At 44.0% G+C, this 16,423-nt stretch overlaps 1 protein-coding gene across 1 annotated transcript in view; it reads right to left on the reverse strand.

Moving 5' to 3' along the window:
- Positions 1–3,634: 3,634 nt before the first annotated feature.
- The window catches only part of LOC126086175 (zinc finger protein 470-like), a 73,327-nt gene continuing 60,538 nt past the window's right edge, over positions 3,635–16,423 (reverse strand). Inside the window, exons 8-9 of the mRNA XM_049902358.1 lie at positions 14,252–14,378; positions 3,635–7,714 (exon numbers count right to left, since the gene is read on the reverse strand). Of these exons, the coding sequence (XP_049758315.1) occupies positions 6,228–7,714; positions 14,252–14,378 (1,614 nt within the window). The 3' untranslated portion in view covers positions 3,635–6,227. The remainder of the gene's footprint in view (positions 7,715–14,251; positions 14,379–16,423) is intronic.

Genomic DNA, 16,423 nt, shown 5'->3' on the forward strand with positions numbered 1-16,423 from the left:
ACATCAACTCATTGCTGTCGAGTGGATTCCGATTCATAGGAACCCTATAGGACAGAGTAGAACTGCCTCATAGGCTCCTAGCCTGAAATCTTTACAGGAACAGATTGCCAGGTCTTTTCACCCACGGAGTGGCTGTTGGGTTGGAACCTTTCTTTTAGCAGCCCAGTGCTTAACCACTGCACCACCAGGCCTTCTTTCTGTAAAGACTACAGCCAAGAAAACCCTATGGAGCAGTTCTCTAACACATGAGAGTGCCATGAGTCAGAATTGACGCGATGGAGCCCAACAACAACAACATCCCCTAGATCTCCACCTAGAGGCAGGGATTGGGTGGAAGGGGATGTTCTTCAGCATGGAGCTTCCGTGTCCTCAGGGGACATGCTCGCCCCTCCCCCAGGAGCAGAATGTTCATACATTCCAACCCGGGAAGCTTCAGTTAGCCTCCATCTTCCCAGGCTTTTATTGGCCACCCACAGGCTGGCCTCCTGTGGGGAAAAGACCTGGTGATCTATTTCTTTAAAGACTACCACCTAGAATACCCTGTGAGGTAGTCCTCCTCTCACTTGGAGTCGCCATGGGTAGGAATAGACTCGATGGCACCTAACAACAACCACACATTCAGTATGCCCGGGATCATAGAGAAATCTGCAATTTCAGAGAATCGTTCGCTCACCTTGTGTAGTTGCCTAACTTCCAGAGAAGGAATTGCCTCATGTTCATCCTGTGGATGAGGGAGGGGTCCTTCCCTAGGGCTACAGTGATGGTTGAGCATGTGACAGCTGACACTGGACAGATGAGATCGACAATAGTTTATTAAGAATGTATACTCATAGCTCAAGGAGTCCCGGGGAGGGGGGTGGGGGACAAACAGTTAAGTGTTCAACTAGTAACTGAAAGGTTGGCCATTCGAACCCACCCAGAGGTGCCTTGGAAGCAAGGCCTGGCAATCTGCTTCTGAAAGGTCACAGCCTATGGAGCAGTTCTATTTTGCACACCTGGGGTTGCCATAAGTCAGAATCCACTCGACAGCAACTAACAACTCATAGCCCAAGGAGGAGGGCACCATACGCCACACGGATTGTACTCTGGAGCAGAGTAAACCAGCAGGGACTGTGACAGGCAGGCTTGGTAGTAATAAGAGGATGAGATTGGCTTGTTTGAATAAATTTACAGGCTGCATGGAGTTGAATCCTGCTACTCAGGAAGCCTACTACTCAGGGATAGGAAACCCTGGTGGTATAGTGGTTAAGAGCGACGGCTGCTAACCAAAAAGGTCAGCAGTTCAAATCCACCAGGCACTCCTTGGAAACCCTATGGGGCAATTCTGCTCTGTCCTATAGGGTTGCTATGAGTCAGAATCAACTCAATGGCAGGGGGTTTGGTTTTGGTTGTTACTCCGGGAGAACGGTTGCTGGGTGGCACAAATGGCTTGTGCTCAACTACTAGCCAAAAGGATGGCAGTTCGAATGCACCCAGGGGCGCTACTGAAGGAAGACCTGGTGGGTGATCTGCTTCTGTAAAGATCACAGCCAAGAAAACCCTATGGAGTAGTTCTACTCTGTAACACATGGGGGGTGGGGGCGGATTGCCATGAGTCAGAATCAACTTGATGGCAAATAACAATACTTAGGGATAAAGATCCCTGGGTGGGTTTGTGTTCAACTACTAGCTGAAAGGTTAGTGGGTCAAACTCACCCAGCAGCACCACAGACGGGTTGGCGATCTGCTTCTATAAAGATTGTTATTGGTATGTGCCATCAACTTGATTTCGATTCACTGCGACCCCACATGACAGAGCAGAACTGCCCCATAGGGTTTTTTAGTCCGTAATCTTTACCGGAGCAGATCGCCAGGTCTTTCTCCTGTGGAACCCCTGGGGGGTTCGAACCTCCAACCTTTTGATTAGCAGCCAAGTGTTTAACCATTTGTGACACTAGGGCTCCTTGCTCCTATGATAGGGACTACTTACTACCCCCCTCCATCTATTCTACCCTTCTTCCCCCTCCTCTCCACCCAAGTTGTAACAGAGAACATGACCCCCCAGCTACAGACTTTATTTCCCAGACTCCCTTGCCGCTAAGTGTGGCCCCATGGCTACGTTTGAGCCAATGGCACATAAAAGATCATGTATGCAGCTTCTGAATCAAAAACTGCAACCTAAGGTCATCACGTTTCTTTCCCTTTAAGATGGAATTTCTAGGAGGTGCTGGCAAGTCAGCGTCAACCATATGGACAAGATCAATACCTATGGGAGGGTGGAGCAACTAGAGAGAGGGAGACAACAAAGAAATGCAGAGAGAGAGAGAAAAGGAGAAAAGAGAAACCCAGAGAGGGAGAGAAGGAAGAACAGAAACCCATAGAGGAAGAAGAGAAACCCAGTGAAAGGGAGAAAGGGAGAACAGAAACTCAGAGGGCAAGCAGGCAAGAGAATGGAGAAATGCAGAGAGGGAGACAGAAACAAAATAAGAAAAAGAGAAACTCAGGAGGAGAAGGGAGAACAGAAACCGAGAAAGACTTTGTTCTTTAAGTCTCTGTTGTTGGCTCCACTTGTTATGGCAGCTTGACCTTCCCCTGACTGATCCATCAATCAACTCTGGAGTCTCATTGTTCCCATTTTTAAAGTAAGGAAACTGCAGCACAGAGGCGTTAAGTAAGACTACTCAGGCTTACACAACCGGGGCTCCAAATTCTCTTCCTCTTCACTCACCTTCTGTCCAGCCATTTTCAACAACTTTGACAAGGTCGTCTGCCCTCCCAAATTCCCCCAGATACCGTTGGTGACTGTTGCTAGTTTTGTCATTGTTTTCCAGCAGGAATACGAGGGTGTGGATAAGGCATACTAGCCATGCAGGTACAAGCTGATGTGAGTTTGAGCTTCTTGACCATTCTGGTCACTCTCTGGTCCTACTCCCAGGGAGCCATCACCCCCTCCAACCTGACCCTTGACTGAGGATCCAAGCTTTCCTGCCCCATCTCTTAGAATGACTAAGGGTCCTCCTGGTAACCATGACGATGAGAGGACTTCCCAAAGAAAATGGTATCTGTGACGAGACCTCACTTTCATGAAGAAAACCAAAGCAGCCATTGACTATAAACCATGTTAAACCTCTTTGGAATGACGGGGGTGGATGTTGGGGTCACCTTCCCTGTATCATAATTCCCCCTATATTGTGATTTGAGTGGGATTAATTTCACCCCCAGATCATGGGTGGGTAGTGGGTTCAGGCCAATCTTGGCTATCAATCTCATGCCCTTTGCAACCACTACCATTTTAGGCATGAGAACAAGATCCAGACCAAAGCCAATCAGTACATGATATTTCTCTGGCCACAGTTCACAGGTGAGTCCAACAGAATGAAGCTTAGGGATTGTTTTCAATGACTAGGACAAGTCTCTCTCCTGGATGTAACTTAGAAAACACACAGTCAGGAGCTGCTGGAAACCACTATAATACCACAAGAGAAGCTAGCTCGGGGAAGAAGCCAGGGAATCACAGAGAACAAGGGCTATGGCTCTGAGGACGAGTGCTTTGATCAAACCCACCCTGATGCCCACCCAACAGATAGACATTCAAAGAACTGTCATTTTACATGCCTGAGTGGCTGTTTTTACTACACAAAATGTGCTTACTGATACAGATGATAAAAAATGAATTGTTTATTCTTCGTGTACACTAGTGTCAGGAAGTGTGGAACATTCTGAAACAGCAAGACAGATTAACAACAAGTAGCATCAAATGTAAGGAGCCCTGGTTGCACAATGGTTAAGCACTCAACTTCGGATCAGAAGGTTAGCGGTTCTAACCCACCCAGCAGCTTTGCAGGAGAAAAGACCTGGTGATCTGCTCCCCTAAATATTACGGCATAGGAAACTCTATGGGGTAGTTATACTCTGTCACGTGGCGTCACTATGAGTTGGTATCAGCTCAATGGCACCTAACAACAGCATCAAATGTTAAAATAGTGGCATAAAAGTCCCCAGAGGAAGTAGACTTTGGGGAAAAACTACACGTGTAAACAGAGCGGCAGGCAACCTCTTCTTCAAGTCAGCTTTGGGGAGCTAACTTTAAATGACCTTCGAGTTACTCTAACTATAAAAATAACTAAAAAACAGACAGCAGGATCCGTACTTGATGTGTATACTCATTCAATCCATTACCAAAACCAGTTGCCGTCGATTCCGATGCATGGTGGCCCCACGTGTGCAGAGCAGAATGGTGCAACATAGGGTTTTGAAGGCCGTGACCTTTTGGAAACAGATTACCAGGCCTTTCTTCTGAGGCACCTCTGGGTGGGGTCAAACTGCCAAACTTTAGGTGAGTAGACAAGCACTTAACTGTTTGCGCCACCCAGGGACTCTTCATTAAATCCAATACATACTTAAACCTCAGTATCAAACCTGTTGGTATTTGTTTTCCCTCCTCTGCCCCACAATCCTTGAAAAGGAGTTTGACGGGACAATAAGTATCAGTTTCTCTCACACCTACAGCCTACTTCAGTGACTTCTTGTTGTGTGCCATCAAGCTGAGTCTGACTCAGTGACAGATCAGAGCTGCCCTGTAGGGTTTCCTAGACTGTAATCTTTATGGAAGCAGATCACCAGGTGTTTTCTCCCACAGAGCTGATGGGTGAGTTCAACCACTGACCTTTCAGCAGCCAAGCACTTAACTACTGCGCCACCTGGGCTCCTCTTTATGACATGGTCTCCCTTAATTAAAAGTTTTATTTAAAAAAAATTAACAGCACTATAAGAAACTTTGGCATTTGAGGCAGTTATTGTTATTTGTTAACTCCAAAAAATATTTTTTTCCACACAAGACTCAAACACTTGCAGCGCCTGGTAGCTTGGTAGCCTCCACAGTGTGTTGTAGGAGCATGTAAGGGGGCTGAGAGGTGGGGAGGACTGAAGCCCCTCTAGCTCTTAACCCATCAAGGAAATTCACAGATGGTGACAAATGGGACATCTGGACTCTAGGGTGCAGATGACAAAGGGAAAAATGTCCCAGTGTTCATGTGTTGAGCGCATTCCCCCTTCCTTTTACTACAGAGGGAACTGAGACTCGAAAACACGAAGTGATTTGTCCAAGCTCATATAACAATTTATTCAGAGAGCTGGATTTGGAACTCAGATACCCTAAGTTCCTATTGTGAAACTCCTGTTACCACCTTCCAAAACCAAACTCATTGCTGTCAAGTCGATTCTGACTCATGGTGACCCCATGTACTACAGAGTAGAACTGCACTCCATAGGGTTTTCTTGATTGTAATCTTTATGGAGGCAGATTGCCAGGTATTTCTTCCATGGGGCCACTGGGTGGGTTCGAACTGCCAACCTTTAGGTTGTTAATTGCCACTGAGTCAATTCCAACTCATAGTTGAGCAAACAGTTAAGCACTTGACTATTAGCGAAAAGGTTGGCAGTAAGAACCCACCCACAGGCACCTTGGAAGAAAGGTCTGGTGATCTGCTTCCAAAAGGTCACAGCCTTGAAAACCCTATGGAGTTCTACTCTGCACACGTAAAGTCACAATGAGTTAGGCTAATAGTCAAGAACAAACTGCTTGCTCCATCCATTACCACCTACCAACCCAACCGAGTGCCGTCGAGTTGATTCTGACTCATAACGACCCTAGAGGACAGCGTAGAACTGCTCCATAGAGTTTCCAAGGAGTGGCTGGCGGATTCAAACTGCTGACCCTTTGGTTAGCAGCCATAGCACTTAACCACTACGCCACCAGGGTTTCCTTACCACCTACAGTTAACCTTAAAATGTTCCTAAATATGCCAGACCTCCAGGGGTTTGCTCTACTGTGGATCTTCTGACTCTCTGTAAGAAAAGAAGGAGCATCATGGACTGAAGGACTTTCCCACATTCATAAGACTCCATTGGGGTGTGACTTCTCAAATACTGAGTTACCTGTGTGCACCAATGGAAGGACTTCTCACACTAATGATATTAATTTGAGAACCCTAGGTCCCTGGGTGGCACAAGTGGTTTGTGCTCGGCTGCTAACCTAATGGTTGCTGGTTCAAACCCACTTAGCAGTGCCATAGAAGAAGGGCCTGGTGATCTATTTCTATTAAGATCACAACCACTGAAAACTCTATGGAGCAGTCCTACTCTGACAAAATCTTGAATCAAAATCAACTTGATGGCAGCTAACAACAGAGTAAATTCTGAAGCTCCATGAAGCAAAACCCCAGGCAGAAATGCTCCCCACACTTCTCCTAGGTGTGAATCCTCAGATGCCGAGTAAGGTTTGTGTTCCGGCTGAAGGTTTTCCCACATTCACTGCACTTATAAGGTTTCTCTCCTGTGTGAATTCTCTGGTGGACCGTAAGTGAAGAGTTCTTGATGAAGGACCGCCCACACTCATTGCACTTGTAGGGCTTCTCTCCGGTGTGGATCCTCTGGTGTTCAATGAGGTATGCACTCTGGCTGAAGGATTTCCCACACTCGTTGCACTTGTAGGGTTTCTCTCCGGTGTGGACGATCTGATGCACGATGAGAGATGAGCGTCCCGTGAAGTGCTTTTTGCAAATGTAGCACTCGTAGGGTTTCTCTCCTGTGTGAATTCTCTGATGCTGAGTGAGAGATGAGTTCTTGCTGAATGCTTTCCCACACTCATTACATTCAAAGGGTTTCACCCCAATATGAAACCTTTGGTGCTGGATGAGGTATGAACTCTGGCTGAAGGCTTTCCCACACTCGTTGCACACATAGGGTTTCTCTCCAGTATGGTTTCTCTGATGGAGAGTGAGGGATGAGCTCTTATTGAAGGCTTTCCCACATTCCTTACACTCATAGGGTTTCTCTCCAGTGTGAGTCCTCTGATGTTCAGTCAGGTGCATGTTTTGGCTGAAGGCCCGCCCACACTCACTACACACATAGGGTTTCTCCCCAGTATGTGTCCTCTGGTGTACAATGAGGTGCATGTTCTGGCTGAAGGCTTTCCCACAGTCCCCACACGTGTAGGGTTTCTCTCCCGTGTGGATTCTCTCATGCTGAGTGAGGGATGAGGTCTTCCGGAAGGCTTTGCCACACACGTTGCATACATACGGCTTCTCTCCAGTGTGAGTCCTCTGATGCACAATGAGGTTCATCCTCTGGCTGAAGGCTTTCCCACAGTCGTTACATTTGTAGGGTTTCTCTCCAGTGTGAACTCTCTGATGAATGGTGAGGGATGAGCGTTCAATGAAGTGCTTTCCACAGATGTCACACTCAAAGGGTTTCTCTCCCGTATGAATCCGTTGGTGCTTTACCAGGGATGAGCTTCGGCTGAAAGCCTTGCCACACACACTACAGTCATAGGATTTCTTCTCTACATAGAGTTTAGAGGGTTTATTTAAGTCTGAGTTACTTGAGAAGTGCTTTCCATGCATTACAAAAGCATGGCTCCCTTTTTCTGTTGGATCTTCCAACCTTGGCAGAATGAGGGTCGAGTTTGGGTTAAAAAATGCCTTAAATTCATTACATTCAGGGTGTAACTGCTCAGTGAGCTTGTTCTCATGAGAAATTTCCAATGGCTCCAAACAGGTTTCTGCACTTCCCTGCTGTCTCTCCAGCCATTCACCCTGTTTCCATGCTCCTTCTAAGGTAGAACACCAGCCACCATTCCTTGTAGGTACCTCTGTGACCACCCCAAAGGATGGTTTGTCCTCTGAAATGTCCTCCTTTGGATCTGACTCTTTCATTTCAGGTCTAGTCTCCCAGTCTGGAAAGAAGCAACAAAGAGAAAAGCAGAAGATGTAAATATATCTAGGTAAAAATCTGTTGAGTAAGGGACTTGTGAAGTGGGAACGGAGAGATGAAACCAAAGATACGATAAGCAAGGCACAGATACAGTTGGCAAATAACAACCTCTCAACTGGAAAAGGAGGAAGGAGTGAACCCATGAAATGAAGATAAATGTTGGTTTACGGAGGCAGAATCAACATACGAGGTGAGCAAAGAGAACAAGAAATATTCCTTCAGGAAAGGGATGAAAAAGGCAGCCAGCAGACAGGAGGTAGAAAAAAGACACCTAAAGAGAAACAACAGGAGGTAAGCAGAGATTAGAGAGTCCACACTGGAAGATTCTCACAAACTTGTTACTGTTGTTAGCTGCCATCGAGTCAGACCTCAACTCATAGAGTCCCCATGCACAACAGAAAAAATGGCACCAGAATGATCAGTTGCAGATCAGACTGTTGTGATCCATAATTTTCATTGGTTGATTTTTAGAAGTAGATTACCAGGCCTTTCTTCCTAGTCTTAGTCTGGAAGCTCCACTGTCCATTTAACTGTTTATAATCTACCTCCCCCAGTGGGAGGTGAAATCCATGAGAGCAAGGACCTTGCCCACTCCCAGCTCCTACAACAGTTCCTGGCACAAAAGGCACAGAGAAACATTTACTGAGCATTTACGACGCACTCAGCACAATGCTAAGCAGTTTGCACAGATCTTCTCATGCAGTCGTCACAACCATACATGAGTTAGGGACAGTCATGTTGTTATGTGATGTTGAGTCAATTTTTTGCTCACAGTGACACCATGTAACAGAGTAGAGCTGCCCCATAGGGTTTTCTAGGCTGTGATCTTTATGGGAATAGATTGCCAGGTCTTTCTCCCACAGAGCCACTGGATGGGTCTGAACCGCCAACCTTTCAGAAGACAGGCCTGGTGATCTACTTCCGAAAGGTCACAGCCTTGAAAACCTCCATGGAGCAGTTCTACCTGGCACACATATAGAGTCTCCATGAGTGGCATCAACTTGATGGCAACTAACAACAAAAACATACACAGAAGCAAGCAAGCAGATGCAGGGGAAAGACAGACACTATGTGAACAGAATAGAGGCAGACGAGTCTACAAGCCCAGGAATGCCAAGGATCGCTGGCTACTAGAAGTTGAAATGGACAAGAAGACCTCTCCTTACAGCCAGTGCCCTGAATTTGGACTTCTAGCCTCCTGAACTGTGAAAAATAAACTTCTGTTTATTAAAGCTACCCACTTGTGGTATTTCTGTTAACAGCAGCAGTAGGAGACTAAGACAGAGCCAACAAGGTCTGACATATGGTCTGGGCTGTAAACTGGTAAGTGGGTGCAGAGACGGGAGGGGACGAAAGGTCTAGGTTGTGACTATCAGTGGGAGTCTTTTGGAGCAAATATTAACTCTAGAGGTAAGGAGAGCTGGAGGCAGGATGCCAAGGAAATACGTGTTTAAGGGGCAAGGAGAAAGGGTACAGCATCCCTGTCTTAGTTACCTAGTGCTGCTGTAACAGAAATAACAAATTAGGTGGTTTTAAAGAACAGAAATGTATTTTCTCAAGGTTCAGGAGGCTACAAGTCTGAATTCAGGTCACCTGTTCTAGGGGACAGGGAGCCCTGGTGGCACAAGAATTAAGTGTTTGGCTGCTAACCAAAAGGTCAGTGGTTTAAACCCACCAGCCGCTCTGCAGAAGAAAAGACCTAGTGATCTCCTCCAGTAAAGATTACAGCCTACAAAACCCTATGGGGAAGTTCTGCTCTGTCATATAAGGTCGCTATGAGTAGGAATCAAATTGACAGCACACAGCAAACTCTAAGGGCGAAGGCTCTCTCATCGGCTCTGAGGGAAAATGTCTTTCAGTTTCTGCATACCTGGCGTTCCTTGATTCTTTGGCGAGCCCCATGTGGCATGTACCACCCGCTGTGTTTGTGCTTCCTTGCTTCTGTTCTAATCTGCTCTTCTTATATCTCAAAAGTGTGTAGGCTTACAATACACCCTACATTAATAGAACAAAGAAAACCCTACTCCCAAACAAGATTACATCCAGAGACATAGGGGTTAGGACACCAACATACATATTGGGGGGACACAGTTCAATCCAAAACACTCCCATTCATGGATTATGAAAAAGCAAATACACAGCTCTTAAACATGAAAATCTGTGAAAACCACAGCTCAATGTTGGCCAAATTCAAACTACCCTGCCACACCCACCGTATCAGCAAAGAGCAAATGTTTGATAGCACACTTGGTTGATGACACTGCCTAGAAAGGGCATTCTTGCTCACAGTCAAGGGAAATGTTAAACGGCCAACTTCTGTGGAGGGCATTTTGGGAAGCACTATTAACATGCAAAATGCTACTCATTCCTTTTGATCCAAATGTAGGTGTATATTTTTTTCACTGTACCAGATTTCTTGTCCCTTCATAGCTTCTTTTTCCATTTCGTATATTTCTATATAACTGGGTTTATATTTCTATAATTGTTTCTTATTACAAAGTAATTCACACTTGTTATAAACACATGGAGTCATCATGAGTTGGAATTGACTCAACAGCAACTGGTTTGGTTGTTTTATAAAAATATCAAACAAAAAAAAACATAAAATGGAAGTCTCCTATGATTACACTCATCAGAGTTAACAGTTTGGTTTATATATTTAGGACTTTTTTCCCCATATGCATGTTGTTGTTGGATTCCGACTCATAGCAACCCCATGTGACAAGAGTACAATTTGCCCCATAGGATTTTCTGGGCTGTAATCTTTATGGGAGCAGATCACCAGGTCTTTCTCCTGAAGAGCTGATGGGTGGGTCTGAATCATTGACCTTTAGTTAGCAGGTGAGCGCTTAACTATTGTGCCACCAGGGCTCCTCCTCATATGTGTACCTTTCAAAAAATATACTACACACACATATTTTTCCCCCCCAAAATGGGGCTTCTGGCCAAGATTGAGTATCAGAAACAAGATTTTCCTCCAGCCTAAAACAACAGGAAAAAATAAAAAGGATAATAATACATAAAACAACAATTTTCAAGACACCGAGCATGCGGCAATGAAGATCAGTGACCCCTGAGAGATGGGAATCAAATGAACCAAGCCCTACGATTGTCCCAGCTCACTGCCTGGAACATTCCCAGGCTATGGCACAGGGAAGGGAAACAGGTGAAGCTTGCAGACTGAGTTTTAGGAGATGGAGCTGAGAGACCAAGGCAGCTAGAGTCTGCAGGGCAGAGTACTGAAGAGGAGAGAGCTACACAGAGAGAATATTTTGGAGATTTGTGAAGGTCTCCCAACAGTGCATGTATATAAGGAAACTACACAGGTTGAAGGAGCCCTGCTAACCAAAACGTTGGCAGTTCAAACCCATCCAGCAGCTCCATGAAAGAAAGACTTAGTGATCTGCTTCTGTAAAGACTGCAGCCAAGAAAACCCTATAGGGCAGTTCTATTCCGTCATGTGGGGTTGCTATGAGTCAGAATGGCTCGATGGCACCCAACACCACCACCTTAGATTGGGGAAAACTACCCTAAAGGATTTGAGAACAGTGCCCAGAACTCATACAGGGGTGGGAATGGTGCCTCTTTCCATTGGCCAGACCAGAAAACCTCATAATTCATGGAGCACTGGGTAAAATATTAGGAAGGGTCTTACCTCAATTGTGCAGAGTAATTAGTGCTAGACTATGTACAAGTCATAAAAGCAAAATCTGAAAGGTTCCAACTACTTGGTAATGGTGTCAAGATGGACAAATACATAGACAGAACAGAATAGAGTCCAGAATTACCATGCGTTGTTGAGTTGACTCCAATTCATGGTGACCTTATGTGTATCAGGGTAGAACTGTTCCAAAGGGCTTTCAGTAGCTAATTTTTTTGAAATAGATGACCAGGCCTTTCTTCCAAGGTGCCTCTGGATGGATTCAAACTGCCAGCCGTTATGGTTGGCCACCCCATACTTAACAGTTTACACGTATAATAAAAAAAAAAAAATTTTTTTTTTTTTTTAAATAGGGACAACTAATTTTTGACAAAGGCTCAAGGGCGTTTCAGTGGAGAAAGAACAGTCTTTTCAACAAATCGCATTGGAAAACTGGATATCCATATGCAAAAAAAAAAAAATGAACTTCAATACTTCCCATCACGTACAAAAATTAATTCTAAAGAGATCATAGAACCTGATGCCAATTCGATTCATAGCAACCCTATAGGACAGAGTAGAAATGCCCCATAGGGTTTCCTAGGCTGTAATATTTATGGAAACAGACTGCCACGTCTTTCTCCCACAGAACGGCTGGTGGGTTTGAACCCCTTACCTTTCAGTTAGCAGCAGAGCGCTTAACCACTGTGCCACCAAGGCTCCTCAGAGATCATAGAAGAAGATGTAAAACCTAAAACTATACAACTGAAAGAAGAAAACAGAGGAGAAAATCTTTGTGGCCTTGAGATAGGCAAAGATTTCTTAGATATGACATCAAAAGCATGATTGATAGAAGGAAAAAAACGGATAATTGGACCTTATCAAATTAAAAACTTCTGCTCTTCAACAAGTAGTACTAGGGCAACTGGATATCCACATACAAGAGCGTGAAGTTGGACCCTTCCCTTATGCCATTCACAAAAATTAACTCAAAATTTATCATAGAACTAAATGAAGAGCTAAAACTATAAAACTCTTAAACATAGGAGCATGTCATCGTGACCTTGGGTTGGGCAATAGTTTCTTCAATATGACACCAAAAACACAAGCAACAACAAAAAAAGATAAATTGGACTACATCAAAATTAAAAAAAACTCTTGTGTTCAAATGATACCATCAAGAAAGTGAAAAGACAACTCAGACTGAGAGAAAAGTTCTCCAAAGCATCTATATAACAAAGGACTTGTATCAAGAATATACAAAGAACTCTCAAAACTCAATAATGAGGAAACAAACAACCTAACTTAAAAAAAAAAAAAAACAAGAAAAGCCATGCAAAAGATATGAACGTATATTTCACCAAGGAGAATACACAGATGGCAAAAAAGCACATGAAAAGATTCTCAATATCAAATTAAAACCACAATATGATACTACTACACATCTACCAAACCAAAAACCAAACCCATTTCCGCTGAGTCGATTTTGACTCACAGCAACCCTTTAAGATGGAGTAGAACTATTCCATAGGGTTTCCAAGGCTGTAATCTTTATAGAAGCAGATTGCCGCAACTTTCTCCAGTGGTGCAGGTGGTGGGCTCAAACCATTGGCCTTTCCAGTTAACAACTAAGTGCTTTAACCACTGTGCCACCAGGGTTCCTTACAAACCTACAAGGATAGCTAAAATGAAAAAGACAGCAACCAAGTCTTGGTAAGCATGTGGGGCAACTGGAACTCTCATGCTGGTGGGAATGTAAAATGGTACAACCTTTAGGTTAAACATACACCTACCATAGGATGAGCCATCACACTCCTAGGTATTTACTCAGGCAAAAAGAAAGCATATATTCAAAGACTTGTACACAAATGTTCATAGCAGCTTTATTTGTAATAGCCCAGAATTGGAAACAACCCAAATGTTCATGAACGAGTGAATGGATAAACAAGTAGAAAATGAAGGACTGATACACACAACAACATGCGTGAATCTCCAAATAATTACACTGAGTGAAAGAAGTCAGACTAAAAAGAGTACACACTGTATGATTCGACTTAAACAAAATTCTAGAATAAACAAATGAATCTACAGTGACATAAAGCAGACCAGTGGTTGCCTGGGGATGAGGTGTGGCTGCAAGGAGAAGGGAACAGAAGAATTATAAAGCGGCACAAGGAGACTCTTGGGGAGAAATGAATGTGTTCATTATCTTAATGGGGTGATGATTTCACACGTGAATACGTATGTTGAAACTTATCAAATTGTGTACTTTTAACATGTGCTGAATTGTATGTATTGTGTGTCAGCTGTTGTTGTTGTTGGCTACTGTGAAGTCCGCCCCCAACTCATGGCGACCTCCTGTAAGAGAGTAGAGCTGCCCCATAGGGTTTTCCAGACTGTAATCTTTACAGAAGCAAATCATCAGGCCTGTCTTCTGAAGCGCCTCTGGGTGGGTTTGAACCACCAACCTTGGCATGTAGTTGAGTGCTTAACTCTTTATGCCACCCAGGAACTCCCTCTATTAGTGAGGCTAAAAATCTTTTATAAAGCATAACCTTGTGTAGTTCTACATCTATGAACTGCCAACTCAAATATTTGGTCCATTTTTTAAATCACCCATTTAGTCTTTTTATTATTGATTTTTAGGAACTCTTTCTATAATTTTAACCCTTTGACTGTTATACATGTGGCAAATATGACTTCCCATTTTGTCATCTATCAACTTTATTTTTAGCTTAGTGTAGTTTAGACTTTCTACGTAGTCAAATCTGTCAATCTCTCTTTTTTTCTTTTCTTACTTATTTGTGGTCCTCGAGTCATGGGCCGATGGTGGGTAACTCAGCAAAGCTGCCCCCTTACCCAACGAGACCAGGTTCCTGTAGTTCTCCAACATCACATCCCTGTACAGATTCTTCTGAGCAGGCTTCAGCTGCTGCCACTCCTCCAGGGTGAAGTCCACAGTCACGTCCCTGAAGGTCACTGATTCCTGGAAGAGGAAACCCACAACCACTCACCGCAGGACCCTCCTTACAGAGATCTGGAGAGATGACCAGGAAAGCCAAGAGGATTTAGGCAAGGTGGACAAGACACATCTACAAGCAATTTCTACAAGGAGCAGGGTCCTGAAAGGGCCACTCATAGTTTCCAGTGTCTATTACATTTGGCTGGTACTCTGACAAAGAAATAAGACAAATATGAGCCCATTTAGGAAAGAGAGTCACAGATTGAGAAACAAAGGAAAAGAAATCAAAGGCAAATAATTGTAACATAGTGAATCCACAAGCTCATTAGGAGGCTGGAAAAGGTAGAATTCTGAATGGAATCCAGCAGATCAGCAAACTTTCTTGAATCCCTAATAAGTGCCAGGCAGTGTGCTGAGATAGAGACATGAAGGGGTCAAGGACTAGTCCTCAGCCACTGTGAAGAACAGTATGGCAGTTTCTTAAAAAGTTGGACAAAGAACTACCGTATGGCCAAGAAATACCAATCCTACCCAGAAGTAAAGGCAGGAACACTAGCAGAAACCTGTACACCAACATTCACTGCAGCACTTTTCACAATACGCAAAAAGTGGGAACAGCTGAGATAGCCATCAATGGAGGAATGGATAAACAAAATGTGGTATATACATACAACGGAATAATACTCAGCTACAAAGAAAACTGAAGTCCTGATGCATGCTACAACATGGATGAACCTTGAAAACATTATCCTGAGCGAGATAAGTCAGCTGCGAAAGGCCAAATACTGATATGAGCTCACTTCTATGAAATAAGCAAAGATACAGAAACCAAAGATTATTAGTGGTTACCAGGGGTGGGAAGGAGAAGGAAGGGGGAGTTTTTGCTCAGTTGGCATTGAGGTTATGTTAATGGTGGTAAAATGATTTGGAAAAGGATAGTGAGAATAGTGACACAACTTGAGGAATGTAATCAATGTCACTGAATTGTACATGTAGGAACTGTTCAATTGGTGGTTTTGTTGCATATATTTTCGCCACAATTAAAAAAGAAAAAAGGGACTAGTCCCTGCTAGGCAAACTGAAACACACGAAAATGACCTGCAGTTTGGTAAATACTATCATAAAGGTATAAACAGAATTCTCTAAGCACCTGAGCAACACCAGCTTTGCACTGGGGGCATCCAGGAAGATGCTGGGAAGGTGACTTTGAGTAGAGTCTGAGCGGAGACTTAATGGTTGAGTTCTGGGGGAGGGGCATTCTTTGTGGGGGTAGAGGCTGGATCAAGATCCAAGTTTTGAAAGGCAGCCTAGACTGTTGGGAAGTAGTGAGCGGTTCATGTGGTAAAAGCATGTCTGCCCAGTAGATGCCATAAACCCTGTGGAATAAATGAATGTGGGGGGCATAGTAGATGATGATGGTGAAGATGATGTCAATAACAACAGTAACAGTTGTTGCTGTTGTTGGGTTCTGTTCAGTCGATTTCAACTCACAGTGACCCCATGTGACAGAGTAGAACTCCCCTATAGGGCTTCCTAGGTGATACTTTCCACCTTCGGGTGGATCACCTTTCTTGGGAATAGGCATAAATATGGATATCTTCCAGTCAGTTGGCCAGGTAGCTGTTTTCCATATTTCTTGGCACAGACGTTTCCAGCATGTATCCATTTGTTGAAACATCTCAATTGATATTCCGTCAATCCCTGGAGCCTTGATTTTTGCCAATGCCTTCCATGCAGCTTGGACTTTTTCCTTCAGTACCATCGGTTCCTGATCATCTGCTACCTCTTGAAGCAGCTGGGCATCGACCAATTCTTTATGGTTATAATGGCTCTGTATATTCCTTCCATCTTCTTTTGATGCTTCCTGCGTCATTTAATATTTTTCCTATGGAATCCTTCACTATTGCAACTCAAAGTTGAATTTTTTCTTCACTTCTTTCAGCTTAAGAAATGCTGAGCATGTTCTTTCCTTTTGGTTTTCTAGCTCTTTGCACATGTCATTATAACACTTTACTTTTTTTTTTTAGCCACCAGTAAATAGGAGCACAGACTGGTACAATGTGTATGGA

This window comes from Elephas maximus, chromosome 11 (assembly GCF_024166365.1).
Source record: "Elephas maximus indicus isolate mEleMax1 chromosome 11, mEleMax1 primary haplotype, whole genome shotgun sequence".
NCBI lineage: Eukaryota > Metazoa > Chordata > Mammalia > Proboscidea > Elephantidae > Elephas > Elephas maximus.